The sequence below is a fragment of the Cygnus olor genome, chromosome 2 (assembly GCF_009769625.2).
Source record: "Cygnus olor isolate bCygOlo1 chromosome 2, bCygOlo1.pri.v2, whole genome shotgun sequence".
Taxonomy (NCBI): Eukaryota; Metazoa; Chordata; class Aves; order Anseriformes; family Anatidae; genus Cygnus; species Cygnus olor.
Window position 1 is genome coordinate 1,304,492 of NC_049170.1, and position 24,903 is coordinate 1,329,394.

General features: G+C 57.0%; 1 protein-coding gene across 2 annotated transcripts; it reads right to left on the reverse strand.

Annotated features, from left to right (window-relative positions):
* Nucleotides 1–1,921: 1,921 nt before the first annotated feature.
* KLHL18 (kelch like family member 18) lies at nucleotides 1,922–24,879 on the reverse strand. 2 transcript variants are annotated; one of them, XM_040549481.1, is made up of 10 exons: nucleotides 24,632–24,879; nucleotides 13,982–14,112; nucleotides 13,639–13,779; nucleotides 11,189–11,387; nucleotides 9,432–9,592; nucleotides 9,044–9,180; nucleotides 7,886–8,108; nucleotides 5,935–6,039; nucleotides 5,492–5,603; nucleotides 1,922–4,145 (listed from the first exon to the last, which is right to left on the reverse strand). In XM_040549481.1, the coding sequence occupies exons 1-10, from the start codon at nucleotides 24,764–24,766 to the stop codon at nucleotides 3,759–3,761; spliced, it is 1,731 nt and encodes a 576-aa protein (XP_040405415.1). In that variant the 5' UTR covers nucleotides 24,767–24,879; the 3' UTR covers nucleotides 1,922–3,758. The 2 variants fall into 2 exon arrangements, with proteins under 2 accessions (XP_040405415.1, XP_040405414.1); XM_040549480.1 differs by having other exon boundaries at nucleotides 7,886–8,123; nucleotides 24,632–24,862.
* Nucleotides 24,880–24,903: the final 24 nt, after the last annotated feature.

Here is a 24,903-nt window from a genome sequence, read left to right on the forward strand (position 1 = left end):
GAGGGAGGGGGGCTCGCAGAAAGCCCCCAGCCCTACTGTAGGGCAGCAGGGAAGCCGGGCGAGGCCAACGCTTGCTGCTGCCCCTGGGGGAGCCAGGAATTCACGGCTCTGGCAAGGGGAGGAAGCAAACGGCCCCGGCGAGCGCCCTGATCCCGTTCCTGGGGCGCTGGGGAGGGTCGTCCCGAGCCAGGGCAGAGGTCCGTGCCCTCCTTCGTGTTTTGGGGTCACCCCACACCTACCTGGCCCGGCCGGGCTTTGCAGCCAGCGTGTCGCGGCGCAGCGGGGTTTTTGGGGCAGGCCGTCTCGCGGGCGGTGAGGTTGATGGTGAAGTGCGTGCCCCAGTCGAACTTCTGCAGGGGGGGAAAAAAAAAAAAAAAAAAGGACGGCGTCGGCGTGGCACGAAGCCTCCCCTTTGGGAAAACCTCTCCGTGCCCGAGCACGGTCCTACCGTCCTGGTGACTCCCTGGAGCTTGAGCAGCTTCAGCCCGGTGCCCGCATCCTGCCCGTGCGCCTCCAGCACGGCTCGGGCCAGCTCGCGCGGGGCCGGCGGCACCGGTACCGTCGGCGGCAGCGCTCCCAGCAGCAGCAGCAGCGCGCCCAGCAGCAGCGCTTCCATCGGGGCTGGGGCCGGCCGGGAGCGAGGAGCGAGGCTTCCAGCACAAACACGGGCGCCGGGGCGCGGCGGCACGCACGGGAAGGGATCGGGTTGCCGGTGTTTTTCTTGGAGAGCCAGCTCGGGGTGGCCGACGCTCGCTCGGCTTCGCGGTTGGGGCTCGGCGGGTTCCTTCCCGGCCTCCTCCCTCCGCAGCCGTCCGTCTGCCCTTGCTTCGGGATGCACGCCGCGCGTGGCGGGGCTCAGCCTCCCCGAACCGCCTCGTGCACAGCCCCTCTCACCCTACACGGGGCCGGGAGCTGGCTCGGGAAAATAAACGTTTGCTCCCCGCTGGGCCGTCCCTCCCCTGCCAAACCCGGAGCCTGGCAGCTCCCCGCGTTCCTGGAAACCTTCCTCGCTTCTTGCAGACAGCCCCCCCCCCCGCCCCCAGCAGGCCAGGCGATGCGTTTTTGCTGTTTTTATCATGAAAAGGGTGACGGGCCCCTAACGGAGCCCAGCTCAGAGCCCCGGGGGGAGCCCCAGCCCAGGAAGAGCCGCTCTCATTTCTTCGGCTCCAGCACAGGACAGCACTTGCAGGAACAGCAGCAGTTCGCGCACACACACGTGTCGATAGCGCGCCTTCAATGTGTTTTCCGAAGTCAGATGTTTTAATTTTCCATAGGTCAGAGGACCGCACCGAGCACCAGGAGTGGAAGGGCAGAGGTGGCACCGTGCTCTCCCAAGCCGTCCCCTGCCACGAGCCACGCGTCCCCAAATTCGGTATTTTTACAGTTTTCCTCCCCCAAACCCTCCTTGCACTCCCCAGCTGGAAATCCTCGTCCTCTCCCCTTTCTCTTTGGTTCACCAACAACGCAAAGAAACCCCAAGGAACGAGCCCCTGGCTGCAGCCTCGTGGGGCTGGCAGCGCCTCTTTACCCGTGAGAGGTTTTTAGAGCCTCGATTCTACCTCGGCGAGGGTGGAAAGCATTCAGCGAAAGCCGGAGCGTGGTGCTGAGCTCCCCAAATGAGCCAAGGACCCCAAGGACGGGGAGCTCAGGACCCCTCGCCCTGTCCCTGCCTCGCTGTTCCGGCACGACCACAGGGAGCAGTCCTGCACGTTACTCACTCATCCAGCGCTCTGCAACTTGCAGCCTGAAAAGCAACTCCAATTCCAATGTTTTGTTTTTTTTTTTTTTTTTCTTTTTAAAGTGTCTTAGCAGCATGGGAACCCCCCCCCACCCCCCCCACCCCCCCCCAAGGAATTCGCCCTCCAGTGAAGCCGTCCACCGATGCCCGGATACAGAGGAAATAGACACCGACACGTCCCGGTTGCAGCCAGATATGCTCGTTAGGTATACCTGAAATATACACAGTACCTGAATATACAGACATCCACATTTACACCCGAAGTTAAAATCCCAAGCGGCGCTGGGAGGCGGGGATGGAGGAGAAGCGGGGGCTCGGATGGGGGAGCTGGGGGGACATCCCCGGGCTGGATGCGGGGCTCCGAGCCCGCCCCCCCCCCCCCCCCCCCCCAAAACCCCGGGCTCGGGCACAAGACAGACGTGAGCCCCCTTGGCTGCCACCGCTGGGATTAGTGTTGGGGGGGCTCTGTCCCGCCGCCCCCCTGGCTGCTATGGGGGAAATCCCAGGGGCTGGCAGGGACCCCCACCTGCAAACCACGGTGGGAAAGGTTTGTTCCCGGGCAGGAGCAGGTTGGCAGCAGCAGCTCCCTTCGTCTGCAGCTGCCGGGGGGGGGGGTGAAAGAAGCCCAGGAAGGGCTGGGGGTGGTGCTGCCCCCCCAGCAGGGGCAGGGACGTCGGGCAGCAGCTTCAGCCCCGCCGCGGTTTGGCCGCTGAATTTTCGTTCCCTCGCGTGGCTGCGTCGGCTGGGCAACAAAGCACGTGGCAAGGACCTTTCCCAGCGTAGCAAAACAGGAAAAAAAACCCCACGGACGCCGATCCTGCAGGTGCTGGGGACGTGTGGCTTTCGGCTGGCCCCCTGCAGGGACGCTCGCTGCGCATTTCTCCGCGGGGGCTCGCAGCGCCCGTGCCGGGTGGAGCCGAGGAGCTCGCAGCCCTGCTGGGACACCCGTCCCTCTCCTGAGGACGGCAGCAGCTCCCAGCCCACTTCCCCACGGCCGAATTTTGGCTGCCCCAGCACAGCGGTGGCTTCGCACAGCTGTGAGAACTGGAGATCCTGGTCGCACCGCACCAGCTGCCTCTTAGGGACCCGCTTTGACAAGCCAAAGCTTGTGCTTTGCGACCGAACCACCTGCATCAATATTTAAGGGATATCTTTATAATTAACACCTTGGCTTCCTGCCGGTTTTGCAACCCTAAGACTGTTGCTTAGTGTCATTTTCGTTTGGCATTCCTCCTCCAAAGCTTGCTAAAGCTGGCGGCTGGTTTAACTGCCTTTTTCCTCTTCCTAGTTTCTCCATCGTGCGGCTCTTGTGGAGAAGTTTTCCCCATCGAGCTGAAGAAAGCCCTTGGAGCAGCGAGTGACCTCTTGTGCAAGAAGCACCTTAACACGCAGAGCCTGGATGTGCTCCTGAGGACCTGTGCTGGTGGGTTTGGTCTGTTTTGATAAGCTGGGTAAGGTCCAGCTGTGCCCAGCAGTAAGCTGACAACGCCAAACACCGCTGCTGATCAAACCCTGGGGACGTCAGGGCCGTTTCGGTGCTGGCAGAAGCGTGCGAGCATTCCCCCAGTCATCAAAGTGGCCGTTGCTGTGTCACAACTAGGACTGCTCCCCCCCAGCCCGCAACTTCGCTTCCCGAAGGCACAGGCCGACGTGGCTCAGTGCTATTTGTAAAACAAACGGTGAGAGGAGGAATTTGCTCAGCCGCGCGGCCGTGCAGAGGCAAAAGCGCTGGAGAGGGCGGCGGGCAGCTCCTTTGCTCGCCCCAGCGCGTGCACAGAAGCACTCGCACCATATTTCCAAAAAAATAAAATAAAATAAAATAAAATTTGATCTTTCTGGAGCCTCAGTCCGAGAGCCGAGGGGGTAGGGATGGTTTTGTCAAGTTGTGTGTGTGTGTGTGTGTTTGTGAATGACACTTGAGCACCTGGAGACGCGCTTCTCTGGCTATCGCGTTGTGAACCGCTCTCTGAAGCTCTCCCCCGATTGTCGCTGAGAAGGCAGCCCCGAAACTTCCTCCTCCTCAGATGGTCAGGAGGGGTATGCAGCCCACGCCGACCCCTCCCTCGTGGCACACCATGGGAGCCATGAACGTCCAGCGGTTCGTCTCCGGGTCGTACATTTCCACCGAGCTGAGGTTGGACTGTCCGTCGTAGCCCCCCACGGCGTAGAGGCGGCCACAGTTCGCCACGAGGGAGACGCGGCTCCTGCGGGTGTTCATGGGGACGATCAGGTACCACTGGTCTGCCACGGAGCTGTACACCTCGGCGATGCTGAGGAAGCCCGAGCCGTCGTAGCCCCCGCAGACGAACATCTTGCTGCCCAGGGAGGCGGCGCCGTGGCGGCAGCGCTTGTTGAGCATGCTGGCGACGGGGTGCCAGGTGGCCGTGTGGTGGTTGTAGTACTCCACCTGCGGTCACAGACAAGGCACAGCGTTAAGGGACGGCCCCCGCGAGACGTCCAGCAACGTCCGGAGACCTCGGACGGTTTTGTTGTGCAACCGCAAGCAGTCCGGGAAGCTCGTGTTTTGTTCCTTGATTTCACGCGTTCGGATTTTGTAACACCGTCAGACTTTTCTAATGAACTGGGCGCCGCCGGCCATTGCTGCGGAGACCACAGAAAACGCAGCTCTAAAACTCCCCCTGCCTCCCTCCCCTCTCATCAGCTTCTGGGTTGTGTTTTAAAGAGGTTTCTGAGCCTCGGCACTGCCTCTTGCGGCCGTGGGACTCCCCACTCCCCCCTGGCAGGTTTCCGTGGCTGCAGTTCCCCACGTCGCACATCGACCTCTCCTGATGCAGTCTGAGCCTCCAGCTCCCTGTCCCGCACCCCACAGCGAAGGTTCGCGCCCTCCTTCTGTGCAGGGAACTCTTCCGCGTTTGGAAGAGCCTGGCACCTCCTCTGTGTGCCTGCCCTCAAAGCAAAACAAAAAAAAAACCCTATAAAGCAGAAAAGCAACATTTTGTATCCCTAATATTTCTGCAGAGACCATGAGAAGGACCCCTTCTACAGGAACTCCAAACGTGTCCAGCTCAGGAACGAGCCCAGACAAGCAGACCCGTGACTGTTGGCTCTGGGGTACCTCCCGCTGCAGACAATAACCCACACCTGAGCAAGGTGGAAGTGGTTATTGCTGCTCCCTGCAAACCCCTTAATTGCAGCTTTCTTCCTGAGAGCAGCACATCAGTAGCAAATCCAATCCAGACACTGCTCGCAGCTGAACGAGCCTTACCTGTCCCCCATTAAATCCTGCTTTAGGGAATGTGCAGAGAACAAGCACTGAACTGCTGGGACAGAGCACAGCTGGCCCTGCACCATCAGCTCCCCCTGCTGCGAAGCTCATTTCTAAGATAATCTCTTTCCGAAACCGAAGCCACCAACCAGGCGGAGGAAGCAGAGGCAAGTGCCTGGCATCTGGGTCTCCAGAGCTCAAGGGAACAGGGACACCGTGATAAAAGTAGTTAAAAAGTAAAGGAAGCAGGGAGACGACAAAATGCATGTACTTGATCCTTTTGGCCCTGGGGAACAAGAATAATAACACTTCAGTCCCATTCCCTGTGGTTACCTGGTTACCTTTCTTCCCGAGCTGGAAGAAGGGCCCTGGAAAGGACAGAATCTGATGGTGGGAATGCTCGAGGCACTCTGGGTGCGTGGGGAAAGGGCACGGAGCCTTCCCCACCTGAAGCTTCACCTCCCGGCTGCCTGCAGCAGGCTGACTTCGGCGCGAGGCCTTTGGGAAGCCGCGCCACGGCGACTTACGCTGTTGAAGATCTGCAGGCCGTCGTGCCCTCCCGACACGTAGATCCTGCCCTCGAAGACGGTGACTCCGGCGGCGCTGCGGTTGGAGCTCATGGGGGTCACCACCGTCCACCTTGGCGAGAGAGGGGAGAGGTGAGCAGGGGCTCCCGCGGGCACCACGCACGCGCCGCCACCAGCCGCTCTGCGAATTATTGCAGCTCTCTCAGATTTTCCGGGACCGGGTTTCAGTAACTTCTTCCACTGCCTGTTTTATTTAAATCTTTGGTTTCATTTCCCTGCATCAAGGCAAGCTCCTGCTGGGAGGGACACTGCACGGCTCTCAGGGTATAAACACCTTCTCACACACCTCACCGCGGGTTTTTGTTATCTCCCCGCGGTGCCACCGCACGGCACATCGCCGGCAGCAGCAGGAGGAGAAGCTGTAGGGCGCAGAGGGCTCTTACTTGTTTGTTTCTGGAGAATAGGACTCCACGGAGTTGAGGGAGGAGTTCCCATCGTATCCGCCACAAACGTAGATCTGGCCATCCAGCACCACTGTTCCCATCGCGCTGCAAGAAGCAGAACCCCGTGAGGTGGCTTTACGTGGTGCTACGCGGCCTAAAACACAGCAAATCTGCACAATCCGCCTCGTTTACTGCCTCCTGAGCGAACTGATTCACGCTGCTGGACTATCGGAGTGATTTCAGCATGGGGAACGGCCTGCACAAGGCACCCGGAGTTCTGAGGGAGCGACCAGCTAACAACGGGATTTTCTGATGCCTACAGCATCCCCCTTCCAACAAGGACTGGTCTTGAGGCAGTACGACACCAGCTGCAGTGGTTAAACCCCTCTTCAGTCTGACACGGATCGCAAACACTCCCCCTTTTTCCTGACTGCAGGAACTGAACCAAACCACAAGGAGTAATTCTGTCATGGGTCAAAATCCCGCTGATCCTGGCTTCCTGTAAAGACCTCGGAAATGAAGTCACAGAAACTCCTGGAGAAGCTTGGAAACAACACCAGAACCCCAGCACTACAGCAAGAGCCAAGGGCGTTGTACAGTAGCAGATTTTCCTCTGCACGAGGGCATCCGACACCCATTTTGCTTGGCTTCGAGGCTGAGCAGCCCCATCGCGGAAGAGCGACTGCCTCTCACCGTGGGAAAAGCTCCCAGGAACCTCGCTGCTAGGGAAGAAGCGAGCTTTCCTGCTACAGATTAAAAACCTGGGTGATCTCGCCGGATGGAAACGATTCCAGGAATTTAGATGAACTCTGCCTCTGAGCCAGCCCCAAAGCTCTGGACAAGAACCAGAAGGACCAGGGCTTATTCCTGTGCTCCCCTGAAGGAGTGCGCCACCAGCAGCTACAGGGATGCCGCGTGCCCACACTCAGCCTCTCGCAGCGCTCTCTTCCCAAGCAATAAACATCCCGGACCACAAAAACCCAACCGGGCAAACCATGATGGTAAATAAGCGCTGCAAAGCTTGCAGAGCAGCGAGCAATTTAGCAGCTCTCAGGGAGCAGCCACGAGCGGAAAGAAAACCACAGCAAACCCCACGAAAGCCAGGAGGATGTTCAGGCATGGCAGCAGCCACGGCGGGGAGGTGGGGAGGACGGGACGACCGCACAACTTAATGGGTGGGGGATCGAAATAACACGGGCTGCGCTCCCAGACCCAACCACGGAGCAATCCCGAGGCTGGTCAGGAGCTGTGTCAGACACAAACGCCTTCTGCTTAGCTGGGCGCGTCTCTCTGAGGACTGTAAAAATACTCCTCTCCTTCCAGCTGCGATCCTCCCGTGCTTTCTGCTAGGGGAAGAAGATGCAGCACTAGGCAGAGGTGGAAAACAGGTTCACCCCGACTCCTGGCAGCAAAGGAGGAATTCCCACACTGTGCTCACCAGCGCTTTACCCACCACCCAGAATCACAATCTGAAGAAATGGGGCTCTGAGCTCTTCCTTTGGGACTCCAGCTGAGACCCTCACAGGCCTGACGAGCAGAACGTCACCGCTCTTTGAGTTTGATTTCACTCCCCTGTGCCACAAGAGCTAAGAGACCTCTGGAGATTACAGCGCAGTTACCGCTCAGCTGCTTTTAACCTACCGAGGTATTAACGGCTTTCCCTGTAAATCCGTGCTGTGCTGCACAGGTATAACTTTGCTGAGTTTTTAGAAAAGCTTATAAAGAGTTGCTGACAGTTTTCCCTTCTTACCAGAAAGCAGAGCCCAGATTCAGCACAAATGCCCCAGACGTGGTTAAGGGACTCTCACCTGCTCCCATATTGCTCCTCTCCTCTACGTGTGGTTTTTTGCTGCTTCCCCACGCGGGGACCTCTCCCTCCGCACCCGCCAGCCTTCCTAAAACCCCATTTTCACCCCTCCTGCTCCCCAGCTCCCCTTCCCACAGCACGTACCTTCGCTTGCTGTTCATGCTTTCCACTTTGGACCAGGAATCCATCTCCGGGTTGTAAACCTCCACCGTGCTCAGCCGCAGCTGCCCGTCGTACCCGCCGATGGCGTAGAGCAGCCCGTTCACCACGGCTACGCCCACCCGGCTCCGAGCCGTCGTCATCGGCTGGCACTTCTCCCAGCGGTTGGCAATGGGGTCAAAGACTTCCACCACGTTCAGCGAGTCGCCTGCGTAAAAATTTGCTACTCAAATTAAAAGGGGGAGACCCATCTCTCGGTCTCTGCTACACCGTCCCACAGCAGGGGTACAAATAGCTGCTGCTGCGACCCCACAGGAGGAGCTGACGCGAGGACTGTGCCTGCTGGTCTCTGGGAAAAGATCCAGGCTCGCACACTTCCTATTGCAGCCTCCCTGCTCCCCCAAAATCAAGCCAGAGGCATTTCCCAGCCACATCTCTACTCGCTCACAAAGAGCCTGCTCTGAAAATTTTGTGTGAACTGCACCCTGCGATGCAAAGGGTTTGTAAGGGTTGAGACCCTTGCACGTACCTGGCACAATAAGGGCTGACAAGTCCTAGCCTGTGGAAGCGGGGCCTTTTATAGCCTGAAGGGGCAGCAGAGACCTACTCCATCACATCTGACGGTGCTTCTGCTTTCTGGGAGTATAGCTTCCCTGTACGTCGCCCGTGGTGTGAAGGCAGAACGGAAATCCCACAAGGCAGAGCCCAGCTCGGGCCCACTGATCAGACCCTTCACCAGCGAGCTGTCCCTCGGCAGCTTTAAAATCCCAGTGGAAGTTTCCCAGGTTAACCAGGTTATTTGTGATTCCGGCAGATTCTTTCATTAGCGTTTTCTGTCCTCTTTTTCATGCTTTGACTAGGGTCACGCAAGCACATTGTGTCTGCAGGTGTGATGCAGCAACCCTAACCAATTCAGCTTCAGACCTCCAGGTTCTACGTTGTTACAGGTGAGGATTCTCCGAGCTACGCAAGAACAGCTGTCCTGATACGCCTGATCTACACAGAATTTCTAGAGGGCAGACGTTAAACTAGGGGCACAGCCACCTTGAGCATTCCAGGCCAAAGTGGAGGAGTTCATAACCCCATGGTCCTACCCAGCAAACCATACAGCTCTCCTCATCAGGGAGTGGATATGCAAGGTACCTGCTGAGTTAAGGCCTCCGACGGCATAAATCAGTCCCGCAATCGACGTACAGCACCGAGGACGGGTCTTGAACGCCGGGAGGTGCGGCCGGCGCTCTGGCATGAGGTGATAATCTTTTGCCTCGTCAACTAGATCCCTGAAATCCAAGAGAAATATTTAGTTTGGTTGGTGCTGGCTTCCCCTATGATGAAAGCCGACTGAAGTTGGATGCGGATTTAGGCCACTGACTTTCCAGCTACCATTTGTACAGATAGAATGCCCTGCTGCCAGGTTAAAAACGGGTAGAGCTTTGCTATGAGAGGTGCACTGTCCACGGAGAGGAAGAATTTCCCTCGCCAGGCCTGCTACGCCACGCTCCTGCTACCTTACCCCACGCCCAGGCCTCACCTGCACTTGTGGCAGCAGCGCACGAGGTCGTCCTGCTGCACGCGGTCAGCCAGGAACTGCGGCCGGCACAGGGGCAGGCGGATTTTGGCCAGGAGCTCGGGCAGGAAGGGCTCCCTCTGCTCCCGGTCGTAGCGGATCCAGGCTAAGGCGGCTTCAAACACCTGCCCAAACAGAGGCGGGGGAAGGTGGATTTTATTTTTCGCTTGGTTTTTGCTTTTTTCCCCCTGAGTTCCTGCTGCTGCCAGTTGTCATTTGCAGGAAGATGAGAGCTGGGAAGAGTTTTGTCAGAGGCAAAATGCAAAACGTTTTTTTTTTTTTTTTTAAGTGTTAAAAATCAGTAAACCTGTGAAGAAAGAAGAGAGCACGGTGCTGCTCTCTGAAAACCAGAAGGCAGTCTTGATGGGAAGGATCCGTTCTTAGCTAACCACGCGATGGATGCCTACAGCTGAGCTGGGTTCTCTCTGCTCCCTCTGTGGTCCCTGGAGAGACAGGCCTCTTCAAAGCACCGCTCATCCGCCCCGTTTCGGAGGTCTTTGGATGCAAGATGCATCGTGTCCTTGGCTTGAGATTACACAGGGAGCCTGGCTTCTCAGAGACGTACTCTTTGGCTCGGACTCTCACAGGTAAAGCCTGAGCTGGGCTGTCCTGCACCACTGCACTCACCTCCACGGGTACACCCCAGCCCTGCCACCACCGTCGGAGGCAGGGAGCCCACTGAGCAGTGTCCCCAGCTGCCCACTGGCCAGGCTCTCAGACCAACATCGCACATCACAGCCTCATTTCTGCTCACAGGTTCAGCTCGTGCAGCTCACGAGCCCACAGCAGCCTCCCAGCAGCTGCAGGAGCACCGGTCACCGCGGTCACAGCCGCCGCCTGGCAGCTCAGCTGTCCTCTGAAGCAGACCACTGCACGCCACGTGCATGCACCCAGCCCGGGGTGTCTCGTATTGCAACCCGGGGCCGTGGAGAAAAGCCCACCGCAGCTCAGAACAGAATTATCAAGTCCTTCCCTCATGGTGCAGATCTGGAGCCGCCCACATCGCCTCTCCCGAGGCTTTCAGCACGGAAGTACTTCTTCCCCAGGATCACGGGGAGCTTATCTCCCTGCACGGAGACAGTGGTAGCACTGCTTTTCGTTAGTCGCCTCCTCAGAAAGGGCAGGACAGCTTTTCTGGCTCAAGGACAGGTTGTGCTTCTCCTGCAGACTGCCAGCCCAGCACTGACAGGGTCTCGAGGCTGCCGAAACGTCCTGAAGTGGCTCAGCCCTGCTTTCTGGTTGTTCTAGGAACACGCCTGTCTCAAGGCGCTTCTTGATGGCAAATCCATTCGTTATAAAATGCTGGGAGACAAAATTCCACCTCCAGAGCCTCCCGGACTGGAGTACGAGCTCCGCGAGGAAGCACTCCCTGCTGCTGCCCGCACCCTCAGCTGAAGAAGCAGGGCACGGCTGCAGGTCCTCAGGAGGGTCCACCTCCGTCACCAGTGAATCAAAACACCTCAGTGCAACGTTCTGCGAAATCCACGCTCCAAGAAACCCTAGCAGGCATTTCCCAGAGCAAAGAAACACTTCCAGCACGGACAAGAAGCAGGCTCTGACAGGCAGCACAGCTCTGCCTACCTCTCAGGGCTCCCGCACGTCAGGGCACCTTCCCAGCTTCGCTCCGCCCAGGCACGGGGTATTTATTATTCCATTCCTCTACCAAGCAACCAGAAAGCCTCCAGGGAGGATAACTGGCCCTGCTGCCACCGCACACGTACCTGCTCCTCAGACTTCACGTTGAGCTCATCCCTGGAAACAAGCTCCAGGACGTCTTCGAAGGGCAGCGCCAGGAACTCCTCGGACATGGACACCTCCACGAAGTGCTGATGGATGAAGCTGTTGGCGGCGTCGTAGAGCACCGCGCACATCATGGTCTCCGCAAACTGCCGCACGCCCAGGCAGTTCTTAGGGTGAAGCCTGGGAAAGGGAGGGGGGGAGAGGAGAGCAAAATTAAATTCAGTTGAACAGGAGGACGGATAGAATTGCAAAGGGGTTCAGCGAAGCAATGCAAGCATCAGAGGATACGTGGTGCTGTGCCCTCTGCCAAGGACAAGGGTTTAGAATTAAAGACTGCAGCTCATAATGAAGGCACCTACACGGCAATCTGGTGGTGAATCCACAGCAGAGCCAAAGGATGGAAACCACGACTTAAAATCTCCCCTGAGACCTGCCAGGGAGCCTCTGGGCAGCCTCTGCACTAATATGAGTTGTCAGGAAGTGCGAGGCTCGCAAAGCAATCCCTCTCTCCCACTCCTCTGGGCTCCTGGGCACCTGGCACCTTTGTAATTCCAGTGTTGGACAAAGCTGGATTCGAGTGCACAGCACAAATAACACAGAAAGCAGCACGTCCTTTCCCGAGTACTACAGAACGGCACCTGTTACACCTTCCCAAAGCCATTTCCTGACACAAGGAGGTTTTCTCAAAGCTGCTGCTGCTGCAGCTGAAGGCTGGGCGGCGAGAAGCACTGCTGCAGACCCCAGCTCTCCCCAGCGCAGCCACTGCAAGGAGCTGCTCGGTGCCACAAGCGAGCTGGAGGAGCCGACATCCTCCCCAGGCGCGTGCCCTACACAAGCAGGCGTCTGACCTGGATGCTCCCGTCCGAGCAAGGAGCCCTGCCCAGCATGGGCATGTCACCGTGCAAGACGAGCCAGCAGCCGCGGTGTTTTGTGGTGCTGATCGACAGGTGCTAAAATAAATGCTGCTCACGTGGGTAAAAACAGTTTGGCTCTGCTGTGACAGTGGTGGCCAGATGCAGGTGAGGATGCGGCATCGACGTACCCAACGCCCTGATTTAAATCCCTGCCCTACCAGGAGCAAGCAGCACAAAGAGCTGCGGGAAGGGGCGATTTTCATGCTGGGATGACCCTCAGGGCTCACACAGCGACTCTGAAAACCTTGTCCTTTGTACGCCCAGCAGCCAGAGAGGGCCCGGCTGTGATGGACCTGCCTGCAAACAAGTGCCTAAAAATACCCCCATCACATTTCCACGTAAGAAGGAGAGCTCCGTGCGTGCGCTCCAGCTCCGCAGGATGGTCAGAGCACACCAATTTTCGTGTTACCCATCAGAGTGACAGCCGTGCACTCGCAGCCAGGAGTTAACTTCGGGCACCCTGTGGCTCCTGGTAGATTTGGGACAACTGTGGCAGCCAAACCTCGGAGAAACCAACTCACCTTGTTTAGTCTAGGTATAAATATAACCACCCACAGCCAGGAGGAACTCCTAAATCAACACAGCCCACCTCCTCCCAGCTTGGCGTCACACCCAGTACCCCAAATAAAATGTTTTTGCAGGAAAAATTAACACTCTGATCTTATATAACTTAATTTTAAACAACCTACAGAAACTCGGGATTCACATGGGACTGTAAATTGAAGCATTTTGTACACGGAGGAAATACATTTTTTTCTCCCCAAACCATAGATCTGGGATACCTCTGTTTGGAAGTAAAATAACAACTGGACAAGACGCTGCACTCGTCTGATATTTGTGTTTAACGTCCTGCCACGGATACACAGAGCAGCTGCAGAGAGATCAGGCTGGGGAGCAAGGAAAGCATGTCAGGTTCCTGGCACCGCCTGAAGCCGCGTGCGGTATGTTTCCAAGGAATAACCCGGCTTTTTGCTGTCCAGATCATGCTGCTGGAATGATCTTGGAGGCAAACACCAGCTAGGGGACTGGAAAAACCAGAATCAAGTTCACTCTGCTTCCCACCCAATGTCCTGCCGAGTCTGTTTGTTCCTCCCCTTTGGTACAGGCAGCAGCAGGAAGGGGAAGTGCTGCGAGGATGGGTTTGTCAGAGGCAGAAACACACTGCTGCGCCAGGCAGCTGGCTAGGGTCTGAATTTTTGGGTAGACCTCTGTGGTGCCAGGAATTGGACTCTATGATCCTTGCGGGTCCCTTCCAACTCGGGATATTCGACGATTCTAACTCTGAAAAGGGAAATGTTCAGCCCGTTTTGCTCTAGGCATTAATTCCCACGGCTGGCCAAAGCCTTATGCTGTCCCCAGCACCTTGCAAGCCACACAGCTTTTATAGGCAAGAGGAATGCCGAGCCTCAGGAGGTTCAGAGCTTTTATCGTGCTGCCTCCTCCAGGGCAGACGCAGGCGATTAAAACCCTTCTGCTGCAGAGGGTGAGCAGTGAGCACACCGAAACGTGCCCCTTACCTCTCCCTGAGGAAGGTGCAGCAAGCGTCCTTGATGTTCTGCAGCTGGAGGAAGCTCGCCCCCATCAGCAGCGACTGGACGTTCTGCTGGTCTATGGCCAGGTGACCGTTGTAGGCAAAGTTGATCAGAGCCTCGAGCGCGCTGAACAAAGGCGAAAAAAAAAGGCAAAAAATGGACTTCAAGCCAATTCTATCAGCCTAGCACAGGACACGACTAACAGAGAAATCCCTCCTGGTGCAACTCACGGAGAGGGCAGGCTTCCAGCCTTGCACGCATAATGCTGAGCCCTGCAGAGCACTCACTGTCCGTCTGGCCAAACCCGCTGAGGTGCCCGGGAAGTTACCTGGGGTCCATCCCTTGCATGACAATCTCATCCTGCTTGCACTCCATCATGTCGTTGGTGAACATGGCATGGAAGTACGGGATAGAAGCTGCCAGCACGATCCGGTGAGCGCTGAACTTATGGTCCCCGACCTAAAGGAGACAAAAAAAAAAAAAAAAAAGGGAAGGAGAAGATCAGCACCACCCACCACCAACCGAACGGTCCGGATCAATCACGGTAGCACAGCTCTGCCTGTCCAGCAGTAACCGAGGGCTGAAAGACAATTTCCAGGTCTTTCACAGACAATTTTTCAAGGCGAGACAGCTGACGGTGTCTTTTAAACTCAGACTCTTGAATCCGGTTTTCCAGCCTCCTTTTAAGCTCACAGACTCACAGAATCATCTGGGTTGGAAGAGACCTCCAAGATCACCGAGTCCAACCTCTGCACGGGGCTTTGCTCTGATTGCTCCTCTCTGTTGGTTCAGTTTTTTCTTTTCCCCTCTAATTTCCAGGCTAACCTGACTCATACGAGTTTATACCTGAGCTTGTACAGAACTGCCCTTTTCTCCCGCTTCAGCAGTTCTCAGTTTTCCCACTTTCAGGAGTTTTCCTTTTGAGCTTTGTTTCGCTGGGACAAACAAGCTGGCACAGCAGGTCCTCTGCTCTCCGGGCCATCCAAGCAGCCCTTCTCTTCTCTGCAAAAAGCTTCATTGCCCTTTCATGTCTAGGCAGCACATTAGCAAAAATCTTGCTCGTTTGGGGTTTTACGGTTACCTTGAGAACCGTGCCCTGCCTCTGCCTTTAAGCCCAGAGCTACCACGCTCAGTAAATGTGACTTGCTGGGAGTTTAGAAAGCAAAATTCCTGGCATTTAAACAAAGAAAGTAAGAGGAATTGAGCACTGTATAAAAAAATACGTGAACAAGAGGTGGGATTTTTTTTTTTCCATTTTAAACAAAAGCATACCTCCCTGCCACAAATGTTGGTAGCGTGTTTCTGGAAACCAGCCTGGCCTCCCAGCTCCTGGCTGCATTTGTGCCTGCGACTTGAAGCCTTTCAGGTGCGAGGCGAGGCTGCTCTGCCCGAGCTTCCCCATTTAACAGAGCCCCGAGCTGCTCCCACGGCTTGCTGCAATAGAGGGGCTGCTTTTGGAGAGCCTTGCCCTGTCCTGGCCGCCCTAGGTGCATTTATACCCCTGCAATGCAGGATGCCACGGTGCCTGTACTATCGGGTATAAACCCTGCTGTCCTGCATTTTGGGGAGTTCACAACGCCCAGAGTAAAAGCAGCAGGCAAAATGCTATGTACTACTACAGCTCATGGAAAAGAAGTCACATATGTATTTGTAAGGTGATTTGACGGCTTACAATGGGTAAAGGCCAGTACCAATCTCTTCTACTAACCCCAAAATTGTATAAAACATCTCAAAAGCTCCAAGGCTTGAAGAGAGTCGTGCCATGAATGGCAGCACAGAGGACACAGCTAGAAAATCCCTTCCCCTTCTCTCCCTGTTCCTTCTCCAGTCTCTGGTCCCTCCTCTGCTAACCTGGCCACAGAAGTACAGAGTTAAGACCTGCAAATAACGAGAGCAGCCGATGTGACGTGCTGCGAAAGACTGCAGACGGTCAGAAGCGTGCTGGGGTCCTGCCTGGGGACAGAGGACAGACTAGGTGGCCTCCTGGGGTCCTTTCCAGGGTGTGACGGTTCCGTGCTCACTTTCACAGTTTCACTGCCCTCTTCCTGCTGGAGACACAGAAGCAAAGCTACGAGCAGGGCAGAGCACGACGCACACCACAACCACTGCTAAAAGCATCGCTGCTTCAGCATCCTCCTTGCGTCTCATCCCAGGGGGGTGTAGGAGCTCCTCCTCGGGTCTCTGGCTGGCAGAAGGTTTTCCTCCACAGGTTTTCCTGGGCACAGCCACAGGCTGGGTGACGCGGGTGGGGGGCTGGCTGCTCCGCTGCCCACCTCCTCACCTGCGGGTCCCAAACACCCGACCTGCTGGATAAAGCCAGAGGAATAAACACCCAAGACATGTTTCTTTCACGTGGTTTTTGCTGAAAACATTTGGAACTAAGGCAAAAGACTAAGGTGCTGGGAGTCACTGAGCACGGAGCAGGATGAGAGCCCACCGGGGAGCGCCCAGCTCCGATTGTGAGCATCTGTGTGAGCAGGCACAGGACGGATATCCCAAAGCACAGGAAAACTCCGTTTCTGCTGCCCATATTCGCCCAGCTCAAAACATTAAAGAACGAGCTGTCTTATCTCTAAAGTTTTGGAAGATGTCGTGGTGCCTGGCAAGAAGTCAGCCCAACAGCTACGTTACTTTGGTTTAACAGATAAGTACAAGACGCGTTTCAGTGAGCGCTCCCATCCAGGCAGTGCGGAATGTGGTTGAGCAACCACTGAAGTGGGCAAGAAAAGCACGACTGAATTTTGCATCCACCCAAACACAATTTGCCAAAAATCACAGCTTTTCAAATGTCATTTCACCTTTTTTTTTTTAAAAATAACAACTAGGATTAAAGTTGACTAGACACATATTAAATGATATGAATATACCCGCTTCAAACGTGAGCTGCTATCCCCTAGATATAACCGGAGTTATAACCAAACTTAACCTTATAACCAAAGTTAACACCAGCTACAACAGCATGGTTAAATTTATTCAAAACAAGCCTACCGTGCTAGCCAACGAGGAGAAAAGCCCTCTGCTTTGGAAAATAACCATAAAGCACAAAAGCGATACAGGCTCGCAGTTTATTTTTAAAATAGATCTGTGCCTTGGACGGTCACCTCAGCCACGGTGCAAGCCCGCAGTTTGACAAGACACCCCATGCTGTCACCCTGAAGGACCGTGGCATGCAGGCAATCACTGGAACATCTCAACTGAACCAGACAAACACCATAGGCACCCGGCTGCCCTCATTCTTACAAGTCCATCGCTGTGGCTCCAGACCTCTGCGTCCTGCTGGCAGCACAAGCCTTTATTTGCCTTGCCTCTCTGATGGACATACGTCAAATTCTGTCTCCACTGCCTGCACCTCTCCCTAGGAAAGGCAGAAAGGCCACACACGAGAGGTGCTTCGTGCTCCAGCCCCAATTACACGGGACATGACCACTGTCCAAGCGTCTGCACGGAGCTGTGCTTCCCGACCACCTCACGGTGCTCCATCCCCGAGGGCAGCACGGCTTCAGGGATGGATGTCCCTGGTCCCCCCAAACGGCCTCGCTGTAAATAACACACCCAGTTATTACAAAAGCAATCGTCTGCAGCCATCCAGCAGGATTCCAGCTGGGTTAATGAGGCTGTATAACGAGGCTGTATCATCAGGGGGAAGGAACACCTTGTGCGGGCAGCACCACCCTCCCACTTGGCAGCTCCGAGGGCCAGGCGTGCTCCCCACGTTGTTCCACCCTTCTTCAAGGGAAGGATTTCACCTTGGGGAATGCCGCGTTCAGCAGGGTAACCGGGGACGGTCCTGCACAACAAGGCAGGGTTCGAACTAATCGGTGTGTTTTAATTAATTGTGTGTTTTAATTGCGGCAGGAGGGACCTGGGCTCCCCACGCAGGGCTAGGCCTCGCGCAGGCCCCGGCCCCGACGCTTCCCACACGCTGCCCCTGCCTGACCTCGCAGATGGAGGAAATAAAACCGAAAGGAGCTGTGTGAAAAAGGGAATGGTTTTCTGCTGTCCTAGCAGGGGAAAGGGGAGGACGGGAGCGGCCCCTGCCCACAGCTGGAGCCACGGGGCTGCACCAGCAAACTGCTGGGCCAGCTCCGCGCTGCCACCGCCACCAGCTGAGAGGCGGCTGTTCCCCGGTGCCGGACAAGACAAAACCTCCAGTTCTGTTCTTTTTATTTATTTTTTTTAACTTGCTCATGTAATGATAGAGGGCCCTGAGGGAGATTTATAAATTGGGACCTCTGCTCTAGAAGCCAGCATTACGTCCGTACCGTCGCCGCTTAATGACGAGTCCCGAAGGAAGAGCTAAATTTCTCGCTGCAGGCCAGCGGCGATACCTGTTTTTCCTGCCCAAGATGAGAAATACTTGTGAGGATGAGCAGACAGCGCACATCCCCTCAATTCAGCCTCGCATCTTATGATTCAAAAAATGCTCCTCGTCTCCGGAGCCAAACGATCTCCCTCCCTCCTGAGGGAGCCATCGTCTCTGGGGCCACGCTGCAATCACATACATCTGACACTACAGCTCCACCATACCACCGACGGGTTTCCATTTGCCCCAAATCCATCACAGGCCTGCCCGCTAGTTCCAGAAGTACCGGCAGAACATTAAAAAAAAAAAGTAGAAAAGCTTTGTCGGGTTGAGTAACCCCATTTTTGCCCTCCAAGCCATCGCGCAGCCGGCAGGGACGGGCTGTTCAGTTCCTGTTTTGATTTTACTGAGCAGCTCTCGCCCGGCAGCGTGGTGTTGGGAACCGACTGCCCTTTCCGTGTTCAGCAGCTGTCTCAAAGGAACGCTTTTCCTTTTAGTTTTGCGTTTCTACACAGCTGCATTTGCTCCAAGCGAGCGAGCCGGTGTCTCCTGCAGCAGCAGCCCCCTCCTGGTTAAAGGGTCTCATCGCCTACCTAATAATGTCACAGGGCGAGCTGCTGAGAAACTTCTGTAAGCTGGGATGCCTTTCAGGGTCCAGCCTCTCTCACATCATGTGCACCGAGACCAGAATCTCGGCTGGGGATGTCAGCCTTCAGTTGAAGCCCTCAGTTGCCCTAACAGACTGTTTCGTGGCTGTGAGGTTACCGAAATCAGGCTCTCCTGTTGGGTTAAACACAGATCAGTACGTTTATCTGTCACTCCTCGAGCCTGGAGCTGGAGACCATCTCCAGGCACCAAGGAAATTGCTCAGATGTAATAGCATCCACATCACAGAGCCAGGATGAGCAGAACTGTTAGAACTCTGTTTACACGAGTGTCAAAAAGAGAAATACTCCAGGAGCTCCACGTTAGCAGGGTCGCTGGGAAGAGGCTGGAGGGCAGCTCCTTCAGGCAGCACTCCCAGCCCCTCTGCAGCCTGAGCAAAACAACGTGCCGGCCCGAAGACTTCCACCTTTAAGCGAGGATCTTCTATCTTACAACGTGAGAGCCGAGGCCTTTCTTTAAGGCACAAGGACCTATCTACCAGAGGCAGGAGCAGAACCGCTGCTTGCAGAGCATCTTTTCCAACCACGAACATGACAGAATTCCCTTTCTCTGATTAATAGGATGCATGCTCTCCCTTACACTCCCACATCCCCCAAACCTGAGCAAGTTCCAGGGCACACTGAAGCTCTCTCCATAGCAAACTGGTGTAGGTGGAATAAAGGCATCTATTGTTTTCACGGCATTATGCTGCAGAGCTGAGAAGTCTCTCGAGCTCTCTGCTGCAAAGATTTTTTTTTAAGAAACGTACATCTTTCCTGACACGGCGTGACTTCGGCATTCCAGCCAGAGAGAGGCCAGAGTGGAAATCCAAGGCATCGTGGCAAAATTTTGCTAGGGAGATGGTACCAGAAGAGTTCAGTTTGAGAGATGTTGTACCAGAACGCAGGCATTTGAGTACATACCCTTCCTCCCCAGTCCCCCTTTCCCCCTGAGGGCTGGGCAGGACGTGGAAAAGATTAGGTCAGACTTGGCACGTGTGGAACCAGGAGATCGATCCCATTAAGCCACGGGTCCTGGTCCTGACTGGCTCGAGTCCTGCTGACACAATGGTGACGAACCCAAGAGCAGCACGGTGAGCGCCTGGGCACCTGGGGCACGGGGCCAGGCCCGCCACCAGCTCCAGCTCCCTGTCACCCACCTGCCCCTGAAGCCGAAGCCTGAGCACGGCTTCCTCTCCTCGGCCACCAGCCTGCGTGATTTGCCTTCGACCGGCTGACAGAGAGGAGACCAGACTGACAGAGGGCCGGTGGGCGTCAAGCAGAGCACGGTTTTCTGCTAAGGAAAGCAAATGAAAGCTGTGCGAGTGAGTCTGGAAGTCAGAGAGCAGGCTCGAGGAACCAAGGAAGAGGCTCTGCGCAGAAACGTGCGGTTTCTGCGAACGCTTCAGGTTTAACGTCTGTGAAGCTCTAAAAATACTCGTCTTCACATAAGGGAAGAGCAGCGAGAGCGGCTGAGACTTGGGGACAGAGGTGAGGAAACAGCTCCAGCTGTAATCCAAAGCAGCTCGTTCCTTCCGTACGACAAGATTTAAATAAGGTCCTTAGCATAAAGGTCTCGAGTACATACGAGATTATCTGCTTTTTAAATCCGCCAGCTGCTCTAACGAAACGACAGCCTCTCCCACCGCCCTCGTCGCGCTCGGGGATCTCGCAAACATGCCCTCACATCTGCGGAGCAGCCAGGGACGGGCTTTTCAAGGACTCTACTGAAGCCGCAGGGGCAGCCGAAGCCGCCTGGAATTCCACTTCTCTGCCACGACGGGACCAAGGGAGGCTCCTCCGCCTCTGCTCTGCTTGGCAGCAGCTCTCCCGTGCATCTGCCGGAGTCTGGAGGCTTTCAAGCGAACAGCCTGCTTTGGAAAACTTGATCAGAACAGTCTCTGCAGGCAGAAAAGCCAACAGGACCCTCAGCTGTCAGGCCGATTCGGCTCGTGTATGAAGCAAATAACAACCCCGCTCCGCAGCTTGAAAGCCCTTCAACTTGCCAGGCTTGCGTTATTTTTTGAGGCCTTTCTAATTAGTCACCGAGTTAATCGTGGCATTCGAGCTGCTCCAAGGGAGCGTTCTCAGCTCCGTGCTGGCTCCCAGGAGCTACAAGGACTTGCGCTCCCCCCGAATTTCCCCATGAGGAAACACTACGAGCGCTGCTTCCCTCTTCCACAAAGCGTGGAAAGCAGAGGAGCGACCTCCAGAAAACGAAGCTGTCCAAGCAGCTTTCGCCTCGCGAGGATTTGCGTATTCAAAACCGGTGTTCGGGAAGCGCACAAACACCGAGGAGCTTCTTTCAGGCAACAGAACTGCAAATCCCTGCAAAATAAGGGGAAAGGTCCTGCTGCATATTTGTTAGGTGCAGGAAACTGAAGCCATGAGAGCCTAAATCTTTAACAGGGGGCTCTTCTGACGCAGCTAGCTTAGTAAAAAGCTAATTATTTCTACCAATACGGTACAAATCAGCGGCAGTGCTGCTAGCAGAGACGGCTGAATGCTCACAGCTCCAAGCCTCGTGTTTTAGAGGGAAGGCGATGCAACGCGTGAAACGCCTTGGGAAGAAGGAGCTCCAGGGAGAGCCCAAGCGCTGCCTGGAAGCAGCACTGCAGGCTGAAAATAACCCAGAGATCTGCTAGGGAACTGCTTTAAATTCAGCTCCGGGGGGAAAAGAGGTGTCCCTCCCGCGTGTGTGATGAGCGCTCTGTGCTTGGCGCATCCCTGCCACCAATGCAGCCACCAGCAGCTTCGTGGCGATGTATCGGACAAGAGGGGAACCCAAATCCCGCTCACACAGCGGATTTTCAGCAATATTGCCCTGGCTGAGTTAAACCAGCGAACGGTTGTGCGCGTTTGCTATTTTTAAAGCAGCCAAGGCCACGCCGGGACAGTCCTGAAAGAGGAGAGCAACAGCAGAAACCCGGCCTGAGTAAGCAAAATCCGAAGGAAAAGTAAGAGAAACCACAGAGAAAGGTGTGCTTCCTTTCCTCCCCTCCTCCCCGCAGCTCACTCGCATTCGTGTCCACCAAACCGCCCTAAAATTACTCTTCCTGTAAACGCCTCGACAGCTCCAGAGAGCTGCCAAAGGGAGGCTGGAAGGACAGCTGCTCGCGATGGCAGCTTTTCGGGAGCAGCCCTGACCGCCGCTATTTAGGAGACGGGCACAGAAGGGGGCTTCTCGAACGTGTCGCCCCAGACCACCCGCGCACGAAGGCGCTGTGGCTCCGGGTGGCTCTGCAAAGCCCCAGGGGAGAGGCACGGCTCAGTTACTGCCCGGCGAGGCTTGGCTTCCACGTGGGCAACCGGGAGCAGCGCCGACGGATTTCCCTGAGCTGAGCCTGAATAAACAAGGGACGGACAGCGCCGGGCACATCAGCGCTTTCCCGGCTCGTAATCGCCTCGGCCCCGCGCCGCCACGTGCTGCCGAGGGGCAACGTGAGCGGCAGCAGCGTGGGGTCTGAGAAAGGGGGGAGGGATCCCAGCCCCTGCTGGACGAATTTACAAGAGGAATAATTAAAAGAAGCCGGAGTACCAACGCTGCCTCGTAATTTTAAGCCTGTTTGCAGGGCAAACGCTTGTGTGGGCTGGGGGAATCGTTCACAGCCATCGACCCCAGCACCGGCGCTGGCAAAGAGGGCCCCAAAAACTCCCAGCGGTGCTCCAGCACCCTCCAGGTATGGGTTTTTAGCGCTTCTTCGTCCTTCCCTACCTCGGCGTTGAGCAAGGAGCGCGGCAGCACCGTCCCTGCGAGGCGAGTCCCCGTGCGGCTCCCTGGATCCACGGCTTCCTCCTCCAGCAAGGGCAGGGAGCAGCACGTTTCACGTCAGCGGGGTCCGGAGCCGCTGCGAAGAAACCTCCTGGGTCGGGCTCAGAAGAACCGCTTGGACACCGCAGCAGCGCCTCCTGAGCAGGCGGGGGAAGCCGCCTCGTACCCAGCGGTGGGAGGCTCGGCTCGGCTCGGCTCCCAGGCGGAATTAATTCGATTGCCGTGGCGCGCGCCGGCCAGCGCCCAGAAATCAGATTTCCAGAGGCAGAGAGGCAGGATGCTCTGACATGAGGGCTCGATGCGGCGAGAGGAGACAAACCGGCGGGGGGTTTTTGGGGGGGCTGTGGCGTACGAGGAACGCGAGGCTGCTGGTTTGAGCCAACGAGGGAACACGGTGCTGGCCCCCTGTCACACAGACCGGCTGTCACATTGATCCCTCCCGGGTATAATCACAAATTACCCAGGCAGCAGAGAAAGCTAAGCCTCGTTTTAAGGAAAACAGACCAGTTTGAGAATAGATTTTAAACCTTTGTAGAGCCGAAAGGCTCCGCACCCTCCCAGAGAGGGAGGAACAAAATATAATAGGAGGGGGAGAGCAAGCGGGGCCAAGGCAGTGCCTCCGTCCGTAACGCTGCCCAGCACGTCCTGGCAGCTGCTCTGGGGGTCGCTTTCAGCCCTCCAGGTTATAAACGACGAAGTAAGACAAGTCAGACGAAAAAAAAAAGCACCTTCGAGTGGTAAATCTGCAGGAAGGGGAGATCCCGGAGCGTTTTGCAGACCAACGGCGGGCTGCACCCGCTGCGGTTACCGGCGCGAGCTGCCGCGTTTTGCCACGATTTGGGACAAAGATCAGCAAACGGACGATTCCGGGGAGCGCTTCGCCCAGGGACTGCTTTGCAGAGGCAGGGACGAAGCCGCCCCGCGTGGCCCCAGGTGCTGAGATCCTGGCACAGCCCTCGCCGGGCGCTTCTTTGGGAGCGGGTGAAACGTTTCGAGCTGAGTCGGCTGGGCACCACCTTCCTGAGTAATTCCACGGCGGGGCGAACGCCGCGGTGGCTCCGGCAGCCACGCGGGGCACAGGATGTCCCGAGCTGGAAGGGATCCGCCAGGATCACCCCGACCCCGGAACCCTGTGTCTGAGGGCGTCGCCCAAATGTTTCTGGAGCTCCGGCAGCTCGGGGCCGTGCCCCCGTCCCCGGGCAGCCTGTCCCAGTGCCCGACCACCTCTGGGTGCAGAACCTTCCCCTAACCCCCGCCCTGACCCTCCCCTGTCCCAGCTCCGGGCCGGTCCCTCGGGTCCTGGCGCTGTCCCCAGGGAAAAGCACCGACCCCGATCCCTCGAGGGTCGAGGAGCACACCTCAGCCCATCGGCCCACGGCCTCTTGTACCGAGCGCACCCCTAAAACCGTCCCCAGTGATGTGGGGGGGCTGGGGTGTCCCCTTCCCTCGGCTCCCCCCTTCTCCCTGCAAAAGGGGCCGGGGGGGGGGGGGGCCCTGAGCTCTCCAAAAGGAATTGGGGGGGGGGGAACGATCCCATGGTGCCAACATAGCTGGGGGGGGTTCAGCTCTCCCCTTCCACCCACCAAAAGAATTGGTGGGGGCTCCTCAGCTCCTCCTTTCTCCCCACCAAAGGTGCCCGGGGGCTCCTCAGGGTCCCTCCCAGCCCCCAGGGACCCCTCAGGTTCCCCCCCCCCCCCTCAGCCTCACTGACTTCTCAGAGCCCCCCCCAAAGCCCCAAGGACCCCTGGCGCCTCCCCTCTACAACCCAAATACCCCTCAGAGACCCCCCCCAGCCACAAAGACCCCTCAGGACCCCCTCCTGCAGCCCCAAGGACCCCCCAGGACCCTCCCTACAACCCTAGGGATCCCTCAGAGCCCCCTCTCGAGCCCCAAGGACCCCTCACCCCCCCCCCCAGCCCCTCGGATCCTTCTCCCAACCCCAAATACCCCTCAGAGCCCCCCCCCCCAACCCCAGGGACCCCCCAGGGCCCCTCTTGGAACCCCCAGAACCCCTCAGATCCCCTTAGACCCCCCCCCCAGGACCCCTCAGATCGCCCCAGGACCCTCTCAGGACCCCCCAGGACTCCTCAGATCCCCTCAGACTCCCCCCCAGGACCCCTCAGATCGCCCCAGGACCCTCTCAGGACCCCCCAGGACCCCCCCAGGACTCCTCAGATCCCCTCAGATCCCCTCCAGGACCCCTCAGATCCCCCTCAGACCCCCCCCCCGGACACCTCAGGACCCCCCCCCCCCCAGCACCTTGAGGGTCACGTCGCACAGCTTGCCCTGCCGCCGGATCTCGCCCATGACGCCGTAGCCGCGGCTGGGCAGGTCGCCCACCGAGAAATGCACCAGGTCCTCGGCGTCCAGCTCGGCCTCGGCCGCCTCCAGCATCCTCCCGCTTTCACCGGCGCCGGTTCCCCGCTTCCCGGCCGCCGCCGCCGCCGCCGCCGCCGCCCCGCGCCGCGCTTCGCCTCCCCCGCGCCTTGTCCCCTCCCGGCCGCCGTAGGCCGCCCGCCCGCCGCCCGCCT

Excerpts from the sequence above, each read along its gene's own strand:
- KLHL18 (XM_040549480.1), bottom strand. The coding sequence starts at position 24,766 with ATGCTGGAGGCGGCCGAGGCCGAGCTGGACGCCGAGGACCTGGTGCAT. Across the intron at positions 9,593-11,188 it reads ACGTGAAGTCTGAGGAGCAG|GTGTTTGAAGCCGCCTTAGC; the intron begins GTACGTGTGCGG and ends CTGTTTGGGCAG. Across the intron at positions 5,604-5,934 it reads TATTCTCCAGAAACAAACAA|GTGGACGGTGGTGACCCCCA; the intron begins GTAAGAGCCCTC and ends TCTCTCGCCAAG.